This window comes from Sphaeramia orbicularis, chromosome 20 (assembly GCF_902148855.1).
Source record: "Sphaeramia orbicularis chromosome 20, fSphaOr1.1, whole genome shotgun sequence".
Classification (NCBI taxonomy): Eukaryota; Metazoa; Chordata; class Actinopteri; order Kurtiformes; family Apogonidae; genus Sphaeramia; species Sphaeramia orbicularis.
Window position 1 is genome coordinate 27387839 of NC_043976.1, and position 19482 is coordinate 27407320.

Below are 19482 nucleotides of genomic sequence, written 5' to 3' on the forward strand. Positions count from 1 at the left end.
TTATAAACCTAACCTTTAATCTGAGCTTTAATGAACATCTACATGATCAGTGAATTAAACATATAAAAATATGTGATTTTCACTGAAAAAAAACACAAAATACAGAGGATGATGTTATAATAAATGTTGATAAATCACTTAAGAAAGGTTCAATCTGGGAAAAAAGTAGCACTGGGTATTTATGGGTTAAAGTATAACGAATCTGAATTCAATGATGTCGATTCTTAATCATAGAAAAAATACATTTCAGTTGCGGTCTCAAACCCCTTTTATTTGTCCTGAAGTATCTGACACGAGCACAGCGCTACGTTTCTTTAAGCAGCGGAGGCTTCAGGGTGACACAGCAGTGATCAGCTGGTTCTGACAACACACTGATCAGATGGTCACCCCTGGATCTGGATTTGGCTGGACACACTGTTCTATGGTGCATGGAGCCAGACAGCGTTGATAAGCAGGCCAGCCTCTGGTGGACCATGTTTGAGAGGTTTGGAAACTGGATAAGCGCTTAGCTTAACTCACCTGAATAGTCTTTTAAAATGTAGTTAAATTGTTCTAATGTCAAAACTTCAGTAGTAACAGCATGGTAAGACCCTTAAAAATCAAGAAAATTTTGATTGTTTACTTATGGAATTGAATTACGAATGGATTAATAGAATAGAATAGAATAGCAATGTACAAAAACTACAAGATAAAATATTAAATATACATATGCTAATAAAATACTACTAAATACTACTAAAATATAAAAAAGCTAATTATACTGCAGATAAGAAATATGTACAAGTAAGGTTAAATATACAGGCAGTATAGGATACATACAAGATAAAATTTAAAAAACAAGGTGCATGGGTTGTGATTGTAGAATTGTTATTATTGGGGGGGGGGCGTCTGAGAAGAAGCTAAAGATGCAGGAAAACTTGGTGGCAACTGTCCAACATAAATGCAAAGTATGTAACATTATCATTAAAAAAGCCTAAAATAAGTAATATAATAATAATAATAATAATAATTCCTCTCAGTCATCACCTCTGACTTTGCAAAGACTCCCATATTTATAGGAATGGAACCTTTTTTCTGTCTGTATTCTCTATTTTCCTCTAGTTTTGCCGTGTTCGAGATATTTAAGGGGCTGTCACACTTTTCCACCGTGCTAATATCAGCATCACACAGTGTATGGAAAAAAAAAAAGACTGAGCGACTAAAGTCTCGAACGTTGTGTTAATTTATGTTTTACAGTATAAAACTGATTTTGCTGAGACAGAATCAGGAAATCACATTTTCTTTTTCGCCGCTTTTTATCTTGCTATTAGCACTTGCAGTTTCCCCAGGCTTGCTAGACCACCTCTGGGGAGGGAAAGAGGTGTCAGAATATGGTCACTGCTCAGTTTGCACAAGAATATGCAAGGGCTTCTGGGTAGACTCAGTCATAAAAGTCTGCCTTCATTCAATCACTTTATTTTGTGATCTCTTAAGTTGGGGATTTTATGTCTTTATATACTTTGGACTTTTAAGAGTTGGCACAGCTGTATATATTTTGGGTATGTAAGTATATGAATATATGCCCATAAAAATGTGATTAAAGTATGTAATTAACCTATTGCCCAAGATACGGCATTGATCAATATAAATGAACCTTTAAAAGGAAAAATGTTTATGTTCACACCCTCATAACAAGGTGACTCGCCTTTTTGTCATAACGTACTTAATAAAATGATGATATATAAGTTAAAGTGCAGATTAAAATTCACGCTTTGAGTATTTCAGCCAGGGAGGAAGAAAAAAAAAAAAAACACTCAGACCACTGGGACAGTGTCCAAAAGGCCCGAACGTCACCCGCGACAGTAAATTAGAAATTTCCCACCTTTTAATTAGTGAGTATCAAGTCTAACAAGCCCCCCGCCCGGCCCTGCCTTTCCGCACACACACACATACATGTACTCAGTCACTTCAGAACAGGTCAGGAGCTGTAGACACGACCAGGGCCTGGCTTTGTTAATTGGCTGCTTAACAAGGCCTGGGGAGTGTGTCACCACGGCCCTTCTGATGGCCCCCGGGCTACGTGGCAGCACCGCTTGTAGCCGCCGGGCCTCGGGCTCACCCTCCCCAGTAGCACTAATTAAAACATGCGTGGCTTCCTCCTCTCATGTGGTGGCACGGGGTTAATATGTGTACACCAGCCTTTGCTACACTTTCTCCACTTGGTAAGCCTCCTCTAATGATTCTGTAGATTGGCTCCCTGACTGTCAGACTCATTTGCTGACCACTGACTGTTTCTTCTTTGCTCTCATTCCCACTTACCACGTCAAATCCCCTCACTGATTTGCACACTTGCAGCTCATCCATCAACTCATCCTCTCCCTCTTTTTTTTTTTTCTCTCTCCACTTTCCTTTCACTTTGTTTCACTCTTTCTTTTTTTTATATATCATAGGGTCATGGGGGGGGGGGGGGGGGGGGCTGCCACTGTTTGTCTGAATGTGAGTGTGTCAACATGTCGAAATGGCCTTCGATTTCAAAGTCCTGTCCAAATGTGAATTTCCCTCCTCTCTGTCATTTCCTCTCACAGTGCAGCGATTGGGTTTTTGATTATTTCATCTCTGTGTTGCAGAGCACCACTTAATAAATAATGACTGGCTGATTGATTTCTCCCTCCCTGTTCCCTCTATCAACACTCTCCCTTTCTTTCTCACAATCTCTTCATCACAATTTCTCTCAAAACATGCTCTCCTCACTTCTTTTTTATATGAGACATGTTCCTTATTCTTTCCCTCTTCCCATTTCTTTCTACTTTTTCCTTTATATGCGATACTCCATGCCTTTTTTTTTTTTTTTGTCAATTCTCTGTGTCCTCCACAGCATGCCATGATGCTGCCTGTTCTCACCCATCATATCCGGTACCACCAGTGTCTGATGCACCTGGATAAGCTTATTGGCTATGTCTTCAAGGAGCGCTGCCTCCTTCAGGTAAGTCACAGTCATGACAGCTGCTTACTTATAAAGTGATGTGACTCTATGCCCCAACACAGCCTGCATTATTTAAAGGCTGGCATAGTTGATAACTAACAGGCTAGATAAGGGAAGGCATATCCCTGTGGGTCTTTTAGGCAGGGCGCAGAATACAGCCGGTTAGATTTCCAGATAAAAAAGTAAATATTTTGTGCAGAGGCTTCTAGTGTGCAGGGATCCAGGGAGGCAGCGTTTGCCTCATTACTGTGCCCATTCCTCCTCTGCAGGGATAGTGCAGGTGGAGACAAGGGCTCAGGAGTCAGCTAAGGTAACCCACACAGTGGCCTGAGTCATATCTCTGCACCGAGCAGCTCAGGTCTGCTGTGAGTTGCAGTGACAGTAGCCAGGACAACAACAGCCTCCTCCGTAACGCCAGCTCTCCACTGTCAGGTCTACAGCCTGAAGCTGTGTGCTCTCAGAGTAAGCCCCACGGCTGCCTCCAGCAATATTGAAGAGCTGTCATAACCTGATACATTAGAAATCAATGTGTTGTAGCCTATACATAGTTAAAAAGGGGAAGGATGCATTAAGATTTGCTCAAGGCTCTATGTGTGTGTGAGTGTGCATGTGCATGACCGCTCACTGCTGCGGCTGTGTTTATGAGCGGGGATTTGCACATTTCGATCAATGATTGGCCTTTTTGTCGTTTGTATAATGACGACCTGTCAGTACGAGTTCTAAAAAGGAAATGGTGACCTGCCGTGAGGCCAGCCGTCGGCCGACACGTCGCTGACCTGTCATCTGAGCTTGACATCCCCGTCTCTTGGGATGAAGTTAACGGGTTTGTCGCTCGTCGGCCCTTCTTTTTCATTCCATGCTTTGATCTTCTCAAAAAAGAAAAAAAAGCCAAACAAACAAAAGAAAAATAAAACAATCAGTTTTGATCACAACAGTTGACAACTCGCATACAGGCCACTCCAGTGTGTGCCGCCTGTCTGTCTGCATCGCAATTCTATCCACTGAGGTGTTAATACTGTGACATAGGTCTCATATAGTGTGTGTTTGTGTGTGTGTATGTTTGTGTTTGTGTGTGTGTGTGTGTGTGTGTGTGTGTACATGTCGACAAAGCCAAACCTGTCAGCAGTTCACTACTATGGGGGACTGAAATGGCCCAAGAAGGGAGCCATCATTGCTGGGCTTACAGCACCTTCCTCATCTACCACACACACACACACACACACACACACACACACACACACACACACACACACACACACCCACACACACACACACACACACACACACACACACACACACACACACATCATCTGCTAACGGCCTACACTACACACACTCTCTGCCCAGATAGGTTTGGACAGAACTGCTGCTGGAGTGCAATGCTGTTTGTTCAGGCAGCACTCTTCCAGTCAGAACTGATCTCAAATCTGCCATGATTTCCTATTTGCCTCTACCGTGAGGAAATAATCACATTTAATGAGTTGAATGATTTCCAGTGGCAGCTTATTTGTTTCTAACATGAGAAACTCTTGTGCAACTCTTAGATTGAATTATAAATGTATTGTGTTTTGAAGTAGTCTTAACTGTACTTGAACACAGAGTGTTGCTGAGCAGGAACACAAAAGCTGCTGTAGAAATGTATTCACAAAGAAATTGCACACACATGCACAGCGTGGATTACCTATGTAGTTAGTCATGTTACACTAGCAGTACCGTGTGTCTTAGAACTAAACATACACAAACCCTGACCTCACCTGGGTGTCAATGTTAAAGGGTACCTGTACAGGGTTCCCATGCGTCCTGGAAAACCTGGAAAATGATTGACCAATTTTCCAGTCATGGAAAATGAGAAAAAAAGGTCAAATGTCCTGGAAACGGTTAAGTTATCCTGGAAAATTATTTATCCTCTCCCTGCCTTGTGACCTTGTGTGCCTAAACTGAGATGAAACAAAGGAAATTGTTTTTCAGTGATTTATTGAAAATATACAAATATTTTTAGAGAAAGTGCTGGAGAGAAAGTAAGAGAGAAGAGAAAGTTGAGTTGGGAGTTGCCCAGTTGAACATTGTAACTCCAGTTTGTCAGGCTAATGAAGTGCTACACTGTAATCTATGCGTGTATTTGCATTATTCTATGATACATTTTTCATTATTATTTTCATAGATAAATTATAGCCACAGACTGTACATCAAATGTCTGACTACTAAACAGAGAAACAATCTGGGTAAATGCAAGTTACAACTGTAGAAAAGAAAACTTCCAAAGAATGAGGGGGGCAGGGGAATGGATTAGTGTGTGATGTGATAACTTGTCTCTGTGCCAGCTGAAAACATCCTGGAAAATAATTTCAGGGAAAGAGTGGGAACCCTGCTGTAGTGAATTTTCATTGCTCGCTATTTCTAAAGATCACGTACAATTCTAACAGTTCTGTCAGGTAACTTAAGTTAAATACACAAGTACTACGCCACTGCTCCATCAGTCAGTCATGGTCAGCGACATGTTGCCTCGTTCATGGGCTGTTCCAGCACTAGTAGTGATGCAAATTCGTTGTATTTTTCAATTATGTGGGCTGCGATGGGCTGGTCCCTGACCCTGTGCAGCAGACACCTGTCTAAGATGACACTTTGTCGGCTTACAGTTGAACAAACAGCAAGCGCAAACTCTTGCTTTACACTCAATCTCACTAACTGACTGCTATTTGTTTACTCACGTTCGATCATCCAGAGACAACGCGGGTACGTCCCCTCTGGCCAGCAATGGCTGCTCCCCATAGGTTCTGCCCATGCCCATAATTCATGTAATAATAAAAAGGTCCAGTGTGGTGCATTTATGGTGATTTTTATTTATTTATTTTTATTGAATTTGTGTCTCTCTTGCTTATAAGTAATACACATAGCACAATTAATATCATAAGCATGACCAGTACAGGTACACTTAAAAGGTGCAACATTTCTAAGATTCAGTAGTACTTCTTATCTGTCAACCGATGGGGCTGTATTTAGTTAGAAAGTAGTTTAGCCAATGCTGTGAGCACTGTCAGGAAGATTATACAACTAGCTAACTTTCTGTGCGACTGTCGGTAATGGTCATGAATATAGAGGCTTGATAATCTGGACTGGGTATGTAGCATCAATTGCAGGCCTTATACATCTGAGGTCTCTGTAGACCCCCTCTCGGAACTGTTCACATGAATCTGTATAATCCCTCCCTTGTGGACATAATATAGCCTTGAATTACTCTGATACTCAGGTTTGGTTAAAGGAGTTTTGATATGAGCTCAGTTCTGAAGAGGACACCGGTTTCTTTGCCTTTATGTTTCCCAAGGTATAAGACAAAGCTAAACTTATACCATCTTTGTTTCCTGACCCCGACACTGAGAGCATGTGTTGTATATTGCACGGTGCAGTGTTTATAAGGCTATTGCGGACTCAGTGGAGTCAGTGGTATCATATAAGTCTCAAGATCGCAATGAATCTGTTGATACAAAGCATAATACCTGGGAAAGTGGTAAAATATCATCGCAAAGTTGAGCTGTCTTCACAGCAAGGTCCACAACACCTCAATGTCAAATGAGTGCATGTAATAACTTTTACAAGCCACTTCATGAGCTCACCTTGTCTCACATCCTTGGGAACAGATAAAGTGTCCAAGTGGCTTTCTCTGAAACTGGGCGCCCTATGTTTCATGATGTCAAGCTCTACTGAGTCAAGCTAGATACAAAGTTTGTCCTCTCAATGATTTGTTCAGTTAGTTTTAATTTAGTAATGATGGTATTAACAAAAAAATGCATGAATGAAACTTTTAATTTTAGGTTCTGCTTCCCATCTTGAAATTTTTTAATGTTACGAAAGTATTACACGTTGACCCTTTTAATGTGGTTTGATTTTTCAAAGCTAAGGTTAGCTGAGATATGCACCGCCCAAAACATCAAGTGTACTAGTGAGAAATACCACCGGTACTCCCTTTGAAGGTGGTTGCACTGCAGATGTATTTGCATGCACTATGGGGAAGCAATGAATGGAAACTATTAAATACACAGGTCGGTGGTAGCAGACCTTGTTTGAGCAGTTTCTAATTTTTTACATTTAATTAAAATGCTTTTTTTTTTAACCTCTGTTGGCTCTGACTCGTGGTACTGACTCTGAATTCAGCTGCTCTCCTCCAAAACCAAGCTACAGATGTTTCAGTGCAGAACGGAGTGAGTGGAGTATTTCTTTAAGTATCAAATTAGTTTTTTTATGAGAGGGTGACCTTGCACAGATTGGTGAAACTGGGGCTTCCCCCTGGAGGCAGTCTGTGTAGGAGAGCGTACAGGGCCCTGCCTGGTGGCCAAGGCTGAGGGCCAGGGGCCGGCCAGGCTTAAGCTAAAATGAAGTAGCGTGGGGCTGCCACCATGTGGGGCTAAAATCCTCCTGAGGATGGTGAGGAAGTTAGCTAGTTACCTCCCCCAGGAGGTATTGTGATCACTTTGCTTTGTGTGTTTGTGCGTGCGTGTTTGCACGTTTGTTTGTTTGTTTGTTTGTTTGTTAGCAAGATAACTCAAAAAGTTATGGACGGATTTTCATGAAATTTTCAGGACATGTTGATACTGCCACAAGGAAGACATAATTAAATTTTGGTGATGATCGGGGGGGGGCAGATCTGTCTTGGCGGAGGTCTGTCTTCTCCGAGTGCTTTTCTTGTTGTATCTGTAGCTCCCATTCTACAGCTTAGCTCCTGAGTAGGCCTTGACTTTGCTCTGTCCATTTTACCGAAAGATGCTAGGAGTGGTATGGTAACATGTCACATGATGTTTTTTTTTTCTTGACTTGTGCTGCGTTTCCACTATGTGGAACCAGCTCGGCTCGGCTCGACTCGGTATTCCTGGAGACTGTTTCCATTACAGGATACTACTGACCTGACAGTACCTGGACGTCATTGCGATGTGGCATGTTATTTCCGTGTCATCTGTTCAGAGAGTTGCTGATAAACTCGCTCGTTGCGTGTTGTCTCGTCTGAATTTTTACATCGGCCACCAAAGACTGAATCTCCTTGACCGACCATGGTGTAGTTTTGGGCTGTTATCATGTGGATTAATGTACCACTATGTTTACTGTCAACTTCCGCATCTGTTTTTTGTAAAATGGCGGGTCACAGAGAAAACTGTCTGACCAATCAGTGGTCTGCAGTGTTATACGTCACGGTTTAGTATTGCTTGGAACCTCAGCGGTGGTGATACCAAAACACTAGTACTGGGTACCAGATTCCAGGTCCTTTTTCATAATGGAAACGCAAAAAGGCCAAGCCGAGTCAAGTCGAGCCGGTACCACGCAGTGGAAACGCAGCATTAATGATTGAGAGGATCACAGCCTCCAAGACATGATCTAAACCAGAGGTGTCAAACTCACTTTAGTTCAGGGTCCAGATTCGGCCCAGTATGATCTGAAGTGGGTCAGACCAGTAAAATAATAACAATATATAAATAATGTCAAGAGTAAAAAAAATAAGATTTTATCTCAAGGGACTTCCTGGTTAAATAAAGGTCAAATAGAATAATTAGAAAAAAGTAAATTTACATGATGAAAGTGTTTGCAACTACAAGCTGTCCTTTTAAAAAATGTGAATGACATGAACACCTATGGACAACCTGAAGTTTATGCATTACTTACAACTCACAACTTCAGATCACAGTGGATCTACACACGTACAAAACATTTACTAACGGGTGTAATATTATCAGAATTGCACTGATTTCTCTTAAGACATTTCAGGTTGTTCATATTTGTTCAGGTTATTCACATTTTTGTGAAGAATAATGTAAACATTTTCATGTAATTTTACTTTTCTTCTACCAAAACAAAGAGAAAATTTGGAGTTGTCATTATTTATAGGTTATTATGATAGTATTTTACAGGTCTGACTATCTGAATATGGTCCTTGTTAGTATCTATATTTTTGTATTTCACAAATTCATCCCACGGCTGTATTGGACCCTTTGGCAGGCCAGATTTGGCCCACGGACCACTTGTTTGACACCCGTGATCTAAACAATCATTGATTTATCCCCTTGATGGTTATGTGGGTTTCTTGCATGTCACACATTTGGCAAAATCAACGGTCTGATTCTCACAAGTCAGCTTTAAGCTGCTGTCATGTGCTTGCACTGTTGCCATGACACTACAACCGGCATGGGCGAGAAGGAAGATTTTGAGCAGAATCAATGGAAAGTAGCCTAATCAAGCAGACAGTGTGAAGTCACAAGTTCTGCCAGTGAGCAAAGGCTAATCACAAAGTGAGTGTCAGCCCAGTTTTCACATATTGTTTGCGCTTAATTGGGAATAATGATGCCAACATGAGAAAACGGTAAAAAAAAAAGTATATATACTATGAGATAAATAGGAAAGTCTTTTCAGTCCAGAACTCCAGAATAAACACTATGGACATTTTGACTTTGATTATCATTCTTTTTTTTAAAGTGCATTAGTGTAGATAAGGTATCTTTTTCTTTAAAGTTTTCAGGGATGATTTGAACTTGGATCAAGTTAAGTAAATTTACTGCTAGCTTTGAAGGTTATTGAGCAGTACATCTAATAAAGCAAAGAGAATTTGTTTTCATTTTTTATACTTGATAAGATGAAAGCAGCCGATCATCTGGAAACCAGAGAGCTGGGCGGGTCTGTACAGATTCACCACATCTTCCCGGTATGTTCTCTGTAATGATTGATGACAATGTGGAGAACATATGGGATAAATGTATGATCACCAGTGGGCACTGCGCTCAGTTGGTGAAGTTATGAGCACATCTTTCACTCGTCTTTGCAGGAACATACCTATATGTGTGCTATTGCAGTACAGAATGGTGATGTGAACTTGGCATGAGGCAACTGACAAAAAGCCAGACTGAAAGCGGGAGCCTCTGCACTCGGCACTTCCCCCCCGCCCAGATCCAGCGGAGCCGCGGCCCTTTGAAGCTCCTCTTCTGAGAGCCTCCCCGTTAAACATTTAACATTTAAAACTTGAGGGGGTGGGGCTGGCGATGCAGAGACATGTGTTCATGGTCGCCACATGCTCCCGCATCCCCCTGCATCCAGCAGACCCTCCTAATCCCACCCACCCCCTGTTGCTTCATCCCATTCCTCACTTTTGACCCATGCTGACAGAATGAGAGGCATCACAGAGCATCTCAATAATTTAATCATACAAGTCCTCGGCCCCGGCTCTCATACCGCATGCTTTTGTTTGTGTGCCCCGGCGATTGTGGCTACGACTGTGTACAGAATAGCGGGGTGTTTTTATTTGTTTTGTTATTCACAGCGATGCATGCCCAGCCATGTGATTGAGGTGTCCATCTGGTTCAAGTGGGGCTGGCTTGAATAACATTTTGCAGGCTTCTGAAGAGCAATTTGAACATTTCTGGTTACAACAAAACAAATATTGTTGTTGCATATGAATACAATTTCTGGTTACCGCTAGTCATCTACCCTATACATCAAGTATGCGGAGCAACTGTAATATCAACACACACAGACCACAGGACATCATGCACTGGGTTTTTGGAAACTGCAGTTTTATTCTGAGGCAAGAGGCAGCCTATAGTCAGCCTGTATTCAGTCTATACACTGGAAAAAATACAAATCTTAGCAATTATATTTTTATTAGCTTACCAGCTGACAGGCCATAAGCTATTGTCGTCATGCGTCGTCCGTCGTCGTCGTCCGTCGTCGTCTGTCGTCCGTTACAATAATTTCAATCGTCTTCTTCTCCAAAACTACAATTCCAATTGACTTCAAACTTGGTATACAGCTTCTTTATGATGATGTCAACAAAAGTTAGTGAAATTATTTGGATCCGGATCTGATTCTGGATTTGGTGCAATTTTGAAAAATTTCCCCATTATAAGAGATAGGAAGTGGATGGATGCAATAACTCTGTAAAAATATAAATGATATCAAGTTGAAATTTCTGCAGTACAGCCCTGATGGGGAGATGACCACAACATAATGGCCACATGCTGATCAGGATCTTCTTCTGGATCCGGGAACCTACGGAAAATTTAACATGGGCTCTTATGGGGAAAAAATTTCAATCGTCTTTTTCTCCGAAAATACAGTTCTGATTGACTTCAAACTTGGTATACAGCTTCTTCATGATGATGTCAACACAAGGTATTGAAATTATTTGGATCCAGATCTGATTCTGGATTTGGTGCCACTTTGAAAAATTTTCCCATTATAACAGATAGGAAGTGGATTGATCCAATAAATCAGTATCAATGATACCAAGTTAGAATTTGAATTTTTTTACAGATCTGACTGGAATATGACCAAAACATGGGCTATTTCTGTCATATAATAAATACACAGAACTGGATGATAATAAATGGCATCTGGATACATTTCCCAAAGCTTTTAATTTGGCCGGTAAGCTACAGGGCCATTGGTCCTATTTTTCTCACATCTAGTCAAAATATCGCATCACAATTACATAGTGGAACCTTTTTTTTTTTTTTGGGGGGGGGCGTCTTATTCCTCTGTTATATGTCTCAGTGTTTGTCTTGCTTTTTATATGTTTGAAAAACTGAAAATGAATAAAAATACACTGATAAAAAATATATAGATATCTCATCACACTGAAAACAAGACATAATCACCTAAACAGTAACTTTTCAGTGAGATATAAGAACTTATTTTTAGACAATAAATCTTGAAAATCTTATTTCAAGAAATCTTACCAGGATAATTTGTACTTGTTCCATTGGCAGATTTTTTGCTTGAATTAAGCAAAAAATCTGCCCATGACATATTACCTGAAGGTTACTGTAATCAGCCTGGAAGCTTCAAGGAAACGTCACATTGATTGATTGTACTTATTGAAAGTCAACTACTGGTGTACATGTGACTCTAGTTTAGTTCTCTTTATCTTGTCATCACTGGAAAATCTATTGAACTCAGTGCTTTTAGCTAAAATGTATTTAATCCAATGACCTCTGCTCTTTGTGGTGCAGGTTTTGATCTGAAACCCAGGGCCACATTACATCATCAGGTCCCACTTTTATGTCACATTGATTTATTGCGACGGCCATATTGTACTGTAATTATAATGCCTATGGTAACTGTTTGTAATAGGAGGCTGCCTTGACTGACCACAGAATGTGAAACTACGAACATGGAGCCTAGGCTGTTTTTGATTCAATGTGATGCATTTAGATAGACTAACATAGAGGTGAAAATTATGTTACAGCATAGCATCTTCGAAGCCACAATTTTTTTTCTTGTTTTTTTTTTTTTATTTGTAGAGGCTATGCAGCTGTTATGATCTTTGAAGTTTGACCAAGGTGGTTAACCAACTGTCATCCTGAAAGAGGCAAAATCTTCAAGCCTTATTTAAATATACAGCAGAATCAAATCAAAACTGACTTGTAACTAAAGGCTCGGTATTCTGTAAATGTTGACATCCTCAGAGGACAGAATTCTGCAGAACCAAAGTCATCACAGCCTGTTCCGAAATACATACGCATCTAAAATCTTGGCTAAAACCTTTGGCTTGTAGTCCTTGTTGGATGTCATTTAGATGTGTTTTCAGAGATCAGGTCAGTGTGAAGGTTGAATAACAACGTGGTTTTGCTGCAGTCAGAGTAGTGCTGCAGTCATGGCATCACCTTCTTATTTTTTTTTTTTATTTTGTTTGTAACACATGTGGCAAATGAAGATAACTGAATTTTTTTTTTTTTTTTTACAGTTGTTGAGATTTTTAGCTCTGGATCCTGATTCATCCGCGCACGACATAAACAATGGAGTGTGAGGTAATGACATTGTTGAGTGTTGTTTGCCAAGCAGGCAGTTTGCCCATCACTTTCCCTGCATGCAGCTACAGAAGCAACACTCTTTCCAGTCAAGTCCACCGCTCTCCACTGAGCGATGATGTTTATTCCCGTTTAGCCAAAGGCAGTTGAGCAGCAGCCGAAGCAGTGATCACTAAATCCAAATCCCTGCGATACTTTACGCAGTCATTATGTTGACAGGAACAGTTGCGGACGTCAATCCTCTCCCCACATTTCAGCTTAGAAGCCAATACTGCTGTTGCACGTCATCCTCAACTGTGAAGGACCCACAGTGTTTACACAGCAACTGATGTATTTGGCTTGATACTTTTCCTTTTAGAGTACCTAACTCTGCGGTTCAGGCGGTGTAGTAGGCAGTCATTGACTTGTGTCTGACATCGCACAATGGGGGAGACGAAATTGGAAGTTGCTGTTGTTGTTGTTTTTATTTATTTATTTTTTTTTATCAAACTGTCAACACAGCAACACGGCGTTTGCTAGATTTCTGCTCGTGTCATGTCAAATAAGTAGCTCTTTTCTTGCTCCCAAAATCTTTTTTTTTTTTCTTAACTACAGAAAAAAAAAAGTATTTGTCATGTCTGTGTTCAAGGCTACAAAGCTGAGAGCCTCTTGAGCAACTATAAATATTGAAATCTCTCTGTTAACGTTTTACATATATATCTCATTGGAGCTTGAAATTGATTTGAAGTTGGCTGAAAAGAGACAAGCATTTTGAAATGCAAGCCCGGGGGGGGGGGGTATTTTTTTTATTTTTTTTATGTGGCTGAGATTAACGCTCTCCTAATGTAAGATTGATAAAGGCTTGACATATCCTACTGAGCCCTATCTCTTCCCTTTTCTTCCCTCAGCGAGTTTTCGATGTTGAGCTGTGCCAATCTTTCTAGGCACAGCATTTTTTGTCCTCTTTTCAGACAAAGCTGAATACTGACTAATACCTTTCCTTCAGGGTTATTTTACCTCAAATTCCCATTTTTGCCTCTTTTTACAGGTCTAATAGTTGAAGTCATTAATTTTCACACAAACAACTTCCTCTGTGACAAAGAGGCGAGGGGTAACCTCTTTCTCTGCGACTCCTCTTTCCCTTCAAGCGGCAGCTGCTGATCTGACGTTATTAGACTGATTTGCTTTGACCGACGTTACTGTTCATAATGAATTCTTAGCCTAAAGTGGAAATGGAAGGACTCTGGCTCTGTGGAGAGTCTCCACAAAGCCTGGGGTAGGACAACACTGTGAAAGTAGTAACCAAGCAGATTCACCCAAATGCCTGCTTCTTACTTCTGTTTTTTTGGCATTTTATACTCCTGCTGTGCCATATTTCAAAGCCTCAAATTGTTCTTTTAACATTTATCTGTCAACTCTGTTTTTCAGTAGAGCTGCACACATGAATGTATTTATTTGTGGATTGAAAACATGTGCTGCTACTATTTTTATTAGACTCTAATTACCATGGTAGAGACACATGAGCTGAAATTATGAAGAAAAACAAAACAAAACAAAACACCAGAAAATGTAATTTCACACCTTCTTTCTGCAGCTTTCTTCTCTTTGTCCAAAGACATAAAGACTAAGGCCCTGTCCATACGAAGATGGTTTTGGTTGTATCCACAAAAGGTTTGTATCAGATAGGCTTTTTGTCCACATGAAACCAGCGTTTTCAGTCATTGAAACTGCAGCTTTTTGAAACCGGATCCCAGAGTGCATAAATTTGAATGCACCAGTTTCGCATCTTCATCTGTACGACCAAACCGCAACTTTTCTAAAATGATTATGTCATATCCCCACCTCTCTAACCTTTCACCCCAGAAGCTAGATGCTTCTTCACAACAACAACAACAACAACAATGGCAGACTACAGAGTAGCGCTCATGCTACAACAGCTATCAAGCTTATTGGAAATATTGAATCAAAAACTTCGGCTACTTTTTCCTTACAATTAGCAACAAACAACCATAGCTAACAATATTCACTACATGCTCTTGGATCTACTGCAGAGAGTTGTGGTTGTTCTTCTGTAGTCTATGGTTTGTATTAGGGCTGCACCGATACCACTTTTTTCCAGACCGAGTACGAGTACTTACATTTGAGTACTTGCCGATACCGTGTACCGATACGAGTACTTAATAATCCCATTACAAGTCTTAGTTCCTTTTGTAAATGTACTTTATTGTCGTTGTCATTAGTCTGACTGGAACAAAGTGCTGCTACTGACATTTAATGTGTTGGAATGAGTGTTTGTCAATTAATCCACCAGGGGGCGCCGCTCTGAATTAACCATACTGGACAAATACCACGAAGAAGAGTAAAGTTTTTTGAGAAGAAGAAAGTCAGTAATGATAAACATGGAGACGACAGAGGTAACACTAATGTGATACTAATATTGCAGCATTTTCACTGGTAAGGTTTAAAAGCTTAGCTTCAGCAGGTAGAGAAAAGAAAAATGAGTGATAAGTTTCGTTTTCACTTCCGCTGGCAGCGGTCCACACCGCGCCGTACTCTCGCTGGTATTCTCATTCTGTTTACGCATCCGCCAGCACCTAGTAAATGGATGGAATGTACGCAGAGGACGGACAGAACGCTGCGTCCGTATCTGTCTGTGTCTTTAACATTACTGTCAGTCAGCGTTACTTTTATCACCGTCATTTATTTTGAAAAACCTCCACACTCTTCACACTCCCCTCACATTATTCCACCGCCGCGTACTTGCTGCACTGAACTGTGAATGTCACACGGCCTTAAGTGGTATCGGTGCATTTGTATCGGATGTCTTTTACAAGTATGAGTACGAGCACACACACTGAGTATCGGAGCCGATGCCGATACTCGTATCGGTATCGGTGCATCCCTAGTTTGTATACAGTGCTTCAGGGTGAAACTGCCCTCAGCCGTTGACTTCCAGGCAGCGCAGCCTGGGAGGCTGCATTGCCCTCGGCCAACCAGATTGCAAGCTAGAGCATGGCCAATCAGCTCACCAGAGCCTGCAATCATTAAAGACAGTAGGAAACGATGACTAAAGGCAACTGAGACAACTCTTCACCCTGGAGCTAAGTTAATGAAAGAGCACGAAATCAGCTAAAGAACAATCATCAGTGCTACATTGTGAACATCTGGGTTCACTCATAAATCTCATATTGGTATCTTGGTGTGAAGAAGAATGTGATTTCAATGAAAAAATTAAAGTTTGAACTAAGTATTGAGAAATTCTACCTTTTACGACACATACAGGCCTGGCATTTGTACTACATCGTTTTCAGTCGTTTTGTGTGGACGCAGGTATTTCCTGAAATGACTCTGTGCTTACAAAGTACTGTTTTGAAAACAACAAAGAAAACGATCGGATAGGAAAAGATGATTTCATGTGGATATGGCCTTAGCATCAACATAGATAAAACTCTTTCATGCTATTGATGAAAAGTGAAGCCATTGTTTCAAGCTCATCCCAGCCATGCCTGATGGAATCTGTTCAGCAGTTGGTAATTGCAGCTGTCAGTCATGTATTTAATCATCTCATCTGTCTGTAAACAGCTGTGATCGGACCAAAATCTGCCTCACAGATTTTCTGCATCTTGAAAAGTCATTCAACAAGTGGATGCAGAAGCCTCATGTCCTCTCAGGTTACTTAAATTATAATTTGCTAAAAGGAAATGGTAGAATTTTGCCCATTGTCACTTAAATCCAGTACTTTTCTTTAGTTAAATTATGATTATTCAGTCAGATATATGTGACGGTGAACTGAATCTCTGAAATTGTAGCTCTTGGTTTACATGGTCCATATGTTTTATAAGTAAAAACTGACCTAAAATTATTATTAGAGTGTTTAGAACAGAGCTCTGAAGTTATGCCAAAGATTGTAATGTATTGGCTTGTAGAGATATGAAGTGGCTGCACTGACAACGATGGGCTGTGGTATTTATGTGACTAAGTAGTGAGTCATTCTGCTGGTCTCCCATGGTGAGGAAAACTAACACCACAGGGCCTTTGACAAAAGTGTCAGACTGTGACCCAATGGGATGAGAACCACTAAGAAACAACATTTATAGTCAAAGAAAATGACTGTGATAAAAGCTTGAAGCACTGTACTTGTTTTCACCACTGGACACAGCTGTGAATTAAAAGAATGGAGTTTGATGCTGAAATGACAGCGTTTGTTCTACACAGGAGAGTTTGATTATTAGTTTGGCTTATGAAGGTATAAAGTTATTATGTAATGTTATTGTTTTTGCTAAGTTGCTGTTTGTTGATTCAGACTAAACTGTGACAGTTCTGACCTTGTTTGGATGATTCCAAACAGATCTTTAGTTCAGCTACTGACAACACAAACCGCACAGAAAACAGAGGGGATTTGTGGTTTTACTGTGGCTGTTGTCTGTCGAAAAACTGAGCTAAGCTAATAGAACTATAATGTAAACTATCAGCTGATACAGAACATAAAAATGATAAGACACAGTGTTATTTTGACCGACTGCTGTGAGTTTTAGTTTGAAGAAAAGTTGATGATGCCATAATACAGGTGTGTAAACAATGAGCTTTATACTTTATTCAGAGAGTGATACAGTCTGTGGATACATGGTGTTGATTCATTAGTGGTTTTGGTGCTAAGTGTGTTCTGGTACATGACTTCCCTCTGCTGGGAGGGTTTGGAATATCAATGCATGATTTAACCCTACAACTCCAAACGTATTGTATTTGATACATGAGTTTTGAAGCCCTCTACATGAGCACTGTGATATTTTTTTGGTTGAAAAACCTGATGTATACAATTAGATACATGCAATACACAGATAATCCACCAGGGGGGAGGGATTTGTTCACCAGAGGCCTTTCCAGTGACACTACAAGATTGTCATTAATGAGGAAGGAGACAGAATTTTGCCAGTTTTGAAAAGGAATTACCAATTTGTTTGATGTGTTTGTGTTATGTTTTTCTTTGTTCAAAAATAATATTTGAGCACTGATACCTGGTGTATCAAATATGATACACAATTGAAACTCATACATGGAATTTGATTTTTTTTTTGGTTGTTCAGAAGGACCAATAAAGGCTTCAGTTTCAAAGAACTGAAATTTTCTGTCAATGATTTAATGGTTCAGGCTTTACAGGGTTAACTGATTTAACCGTCAGCATTATTAATGAAAGAATACACATAAAATCAACATAATAATGCCTTAATAAAATTAATTTTGGGAAGCCACTTGTTAAAGTTGTTTTTTGAGAGCTAAATTAGAAATGCAGTCTTTGTTAGAAATTAATTGTCTCAGTGGTTTCTTGATTAGCTGGATTAACTGTGAGTAGTTTCACCACAAATACATGATTCACTAAAGAAAATTGTATTTAAAAATCCACTTTGAGGAAACATGCTGTGTGGCTTGTCTAACATATTGGTTATAGTCTCTCTGTGGAGTTTTTTTTGTATGTGAAACAGCACAAAAAGTTGCCGCTGGTTTCACGCTGATGCACAATTGCCAGTGTTGTTGCATAAACAGGTGTAGCAAGGCACCAGTAAAGCCATTTTCCTGAATAAACATCTGTACAAACAAGCTAGGATTTGAAATATTTAAAAATAAAATGACTTCGCATGTGTTTCAGATGGAAGCAAATGCCTTCAGCACATTTTTTAACCCTGAGGATACAGACAGTGAGCTGTGAAAAGAGGCAAAGAGTGTATACATAACTGTCTGTTTACAATAGAAACCTACAGGGCTAAGTGTCTTCTCTAATGTGTCGTGGAGCTTTTATTACTGCATAAGGCACTCGTGTCAGTTTTACTTCTGTGCAGCGTTTCGTCATTTACGGCGCAAAATCAGAAATACTTCCACATAGCTCAAAGCCTAATATTCCGTGCATTGAACAGGTCACACAGATACAGCGAGTTTTATAGATGGTCACCGCCGGGTTACACACTGCTGCCTGTTTTGCATATGCATCGCGAAGTTCAATTTAAACAGGTTATTACAGATCAAACATGATTTTTCTCACTTCCAAACAATTCATCGTAGAAGTCTGAGCAGTGTTGGGAGTAGTGTGTTACAAAAGTAATGCATTACAGTAACAGATTACCAAGGTTATAATAGTTTTGGATTTTTCTTTATAATTTAGTTTTGATTTTTTCCCCCTCTAATTCAGTTATTTTTAATAGTCTGGATTAGTTAGAGTATTTCGAAAAAATCTGTTTATTGACATTTTTTGTTGAACACATACAAATCACAAATTCAGTAAATGTACACAGTAAATCCCCTTATTCCCCCCTTGCCCCACCCCCACCCCATGATCCCAGATCATCTAAAGGAGAAGAGAACACAAAATATAAAGGAGAGTGTTATGATAAAGAAGGAATAATAGAACAAAGTACAGTATCCAAGTAGAATGATAGTAATGAAAAATAAGGAAAGAAAGAAAGAAATAAGTAAAGAGGTAAATAAATTTTAAAAAGTTAATAAATAAATACATTTTAAAAGGAAAAAAATAGGAAAAATAGGAGTGAATAATTCAGTTAGTTTTAATTAGTTTTTAGAGCAGGTTTGCTAGTTTTTATTAGTTTTTTTTTTTTTTTTCTAAATGCTTAGTTTTAATTTAATTTTAATATTTGTTTTAGTTTTTTCATATCCCATACAGGACTCTGTGGCTTTCTCCCTACTTTAGTCTCCATGTTGCCAGGTAGAGAGGGGATGAAATGACAAGTGACGAGAAGTGACGTACCGTGACGT

At 39.8% G+C, this 19482-nt stretch overlaps 1 protein-coding gene across 2 annotated transcripts in view; it reads left to right on the top strand.

Annotated features, from left to right (window-relative positions):
- drosha (drosha ribonuclease III) overlaps positions 1 to 19482 on the top strand; it is a 195722-nt gene that overhangs the window by 63687 nt on the left and 112553 nt on the right. For both annotated transcript variants that reach the window (XM_030122783.1, XM_030122784.1), the window contains one exon: positions 2855 to 2962. In XM_030122783.1, the coding sequence (XP_029978643.1) occupies positions 2855 to 2962 (108 nt within the window). The remainder of the gene's footprint in view (positions 1 to 2854; positions 2963 to 19482) is intronic.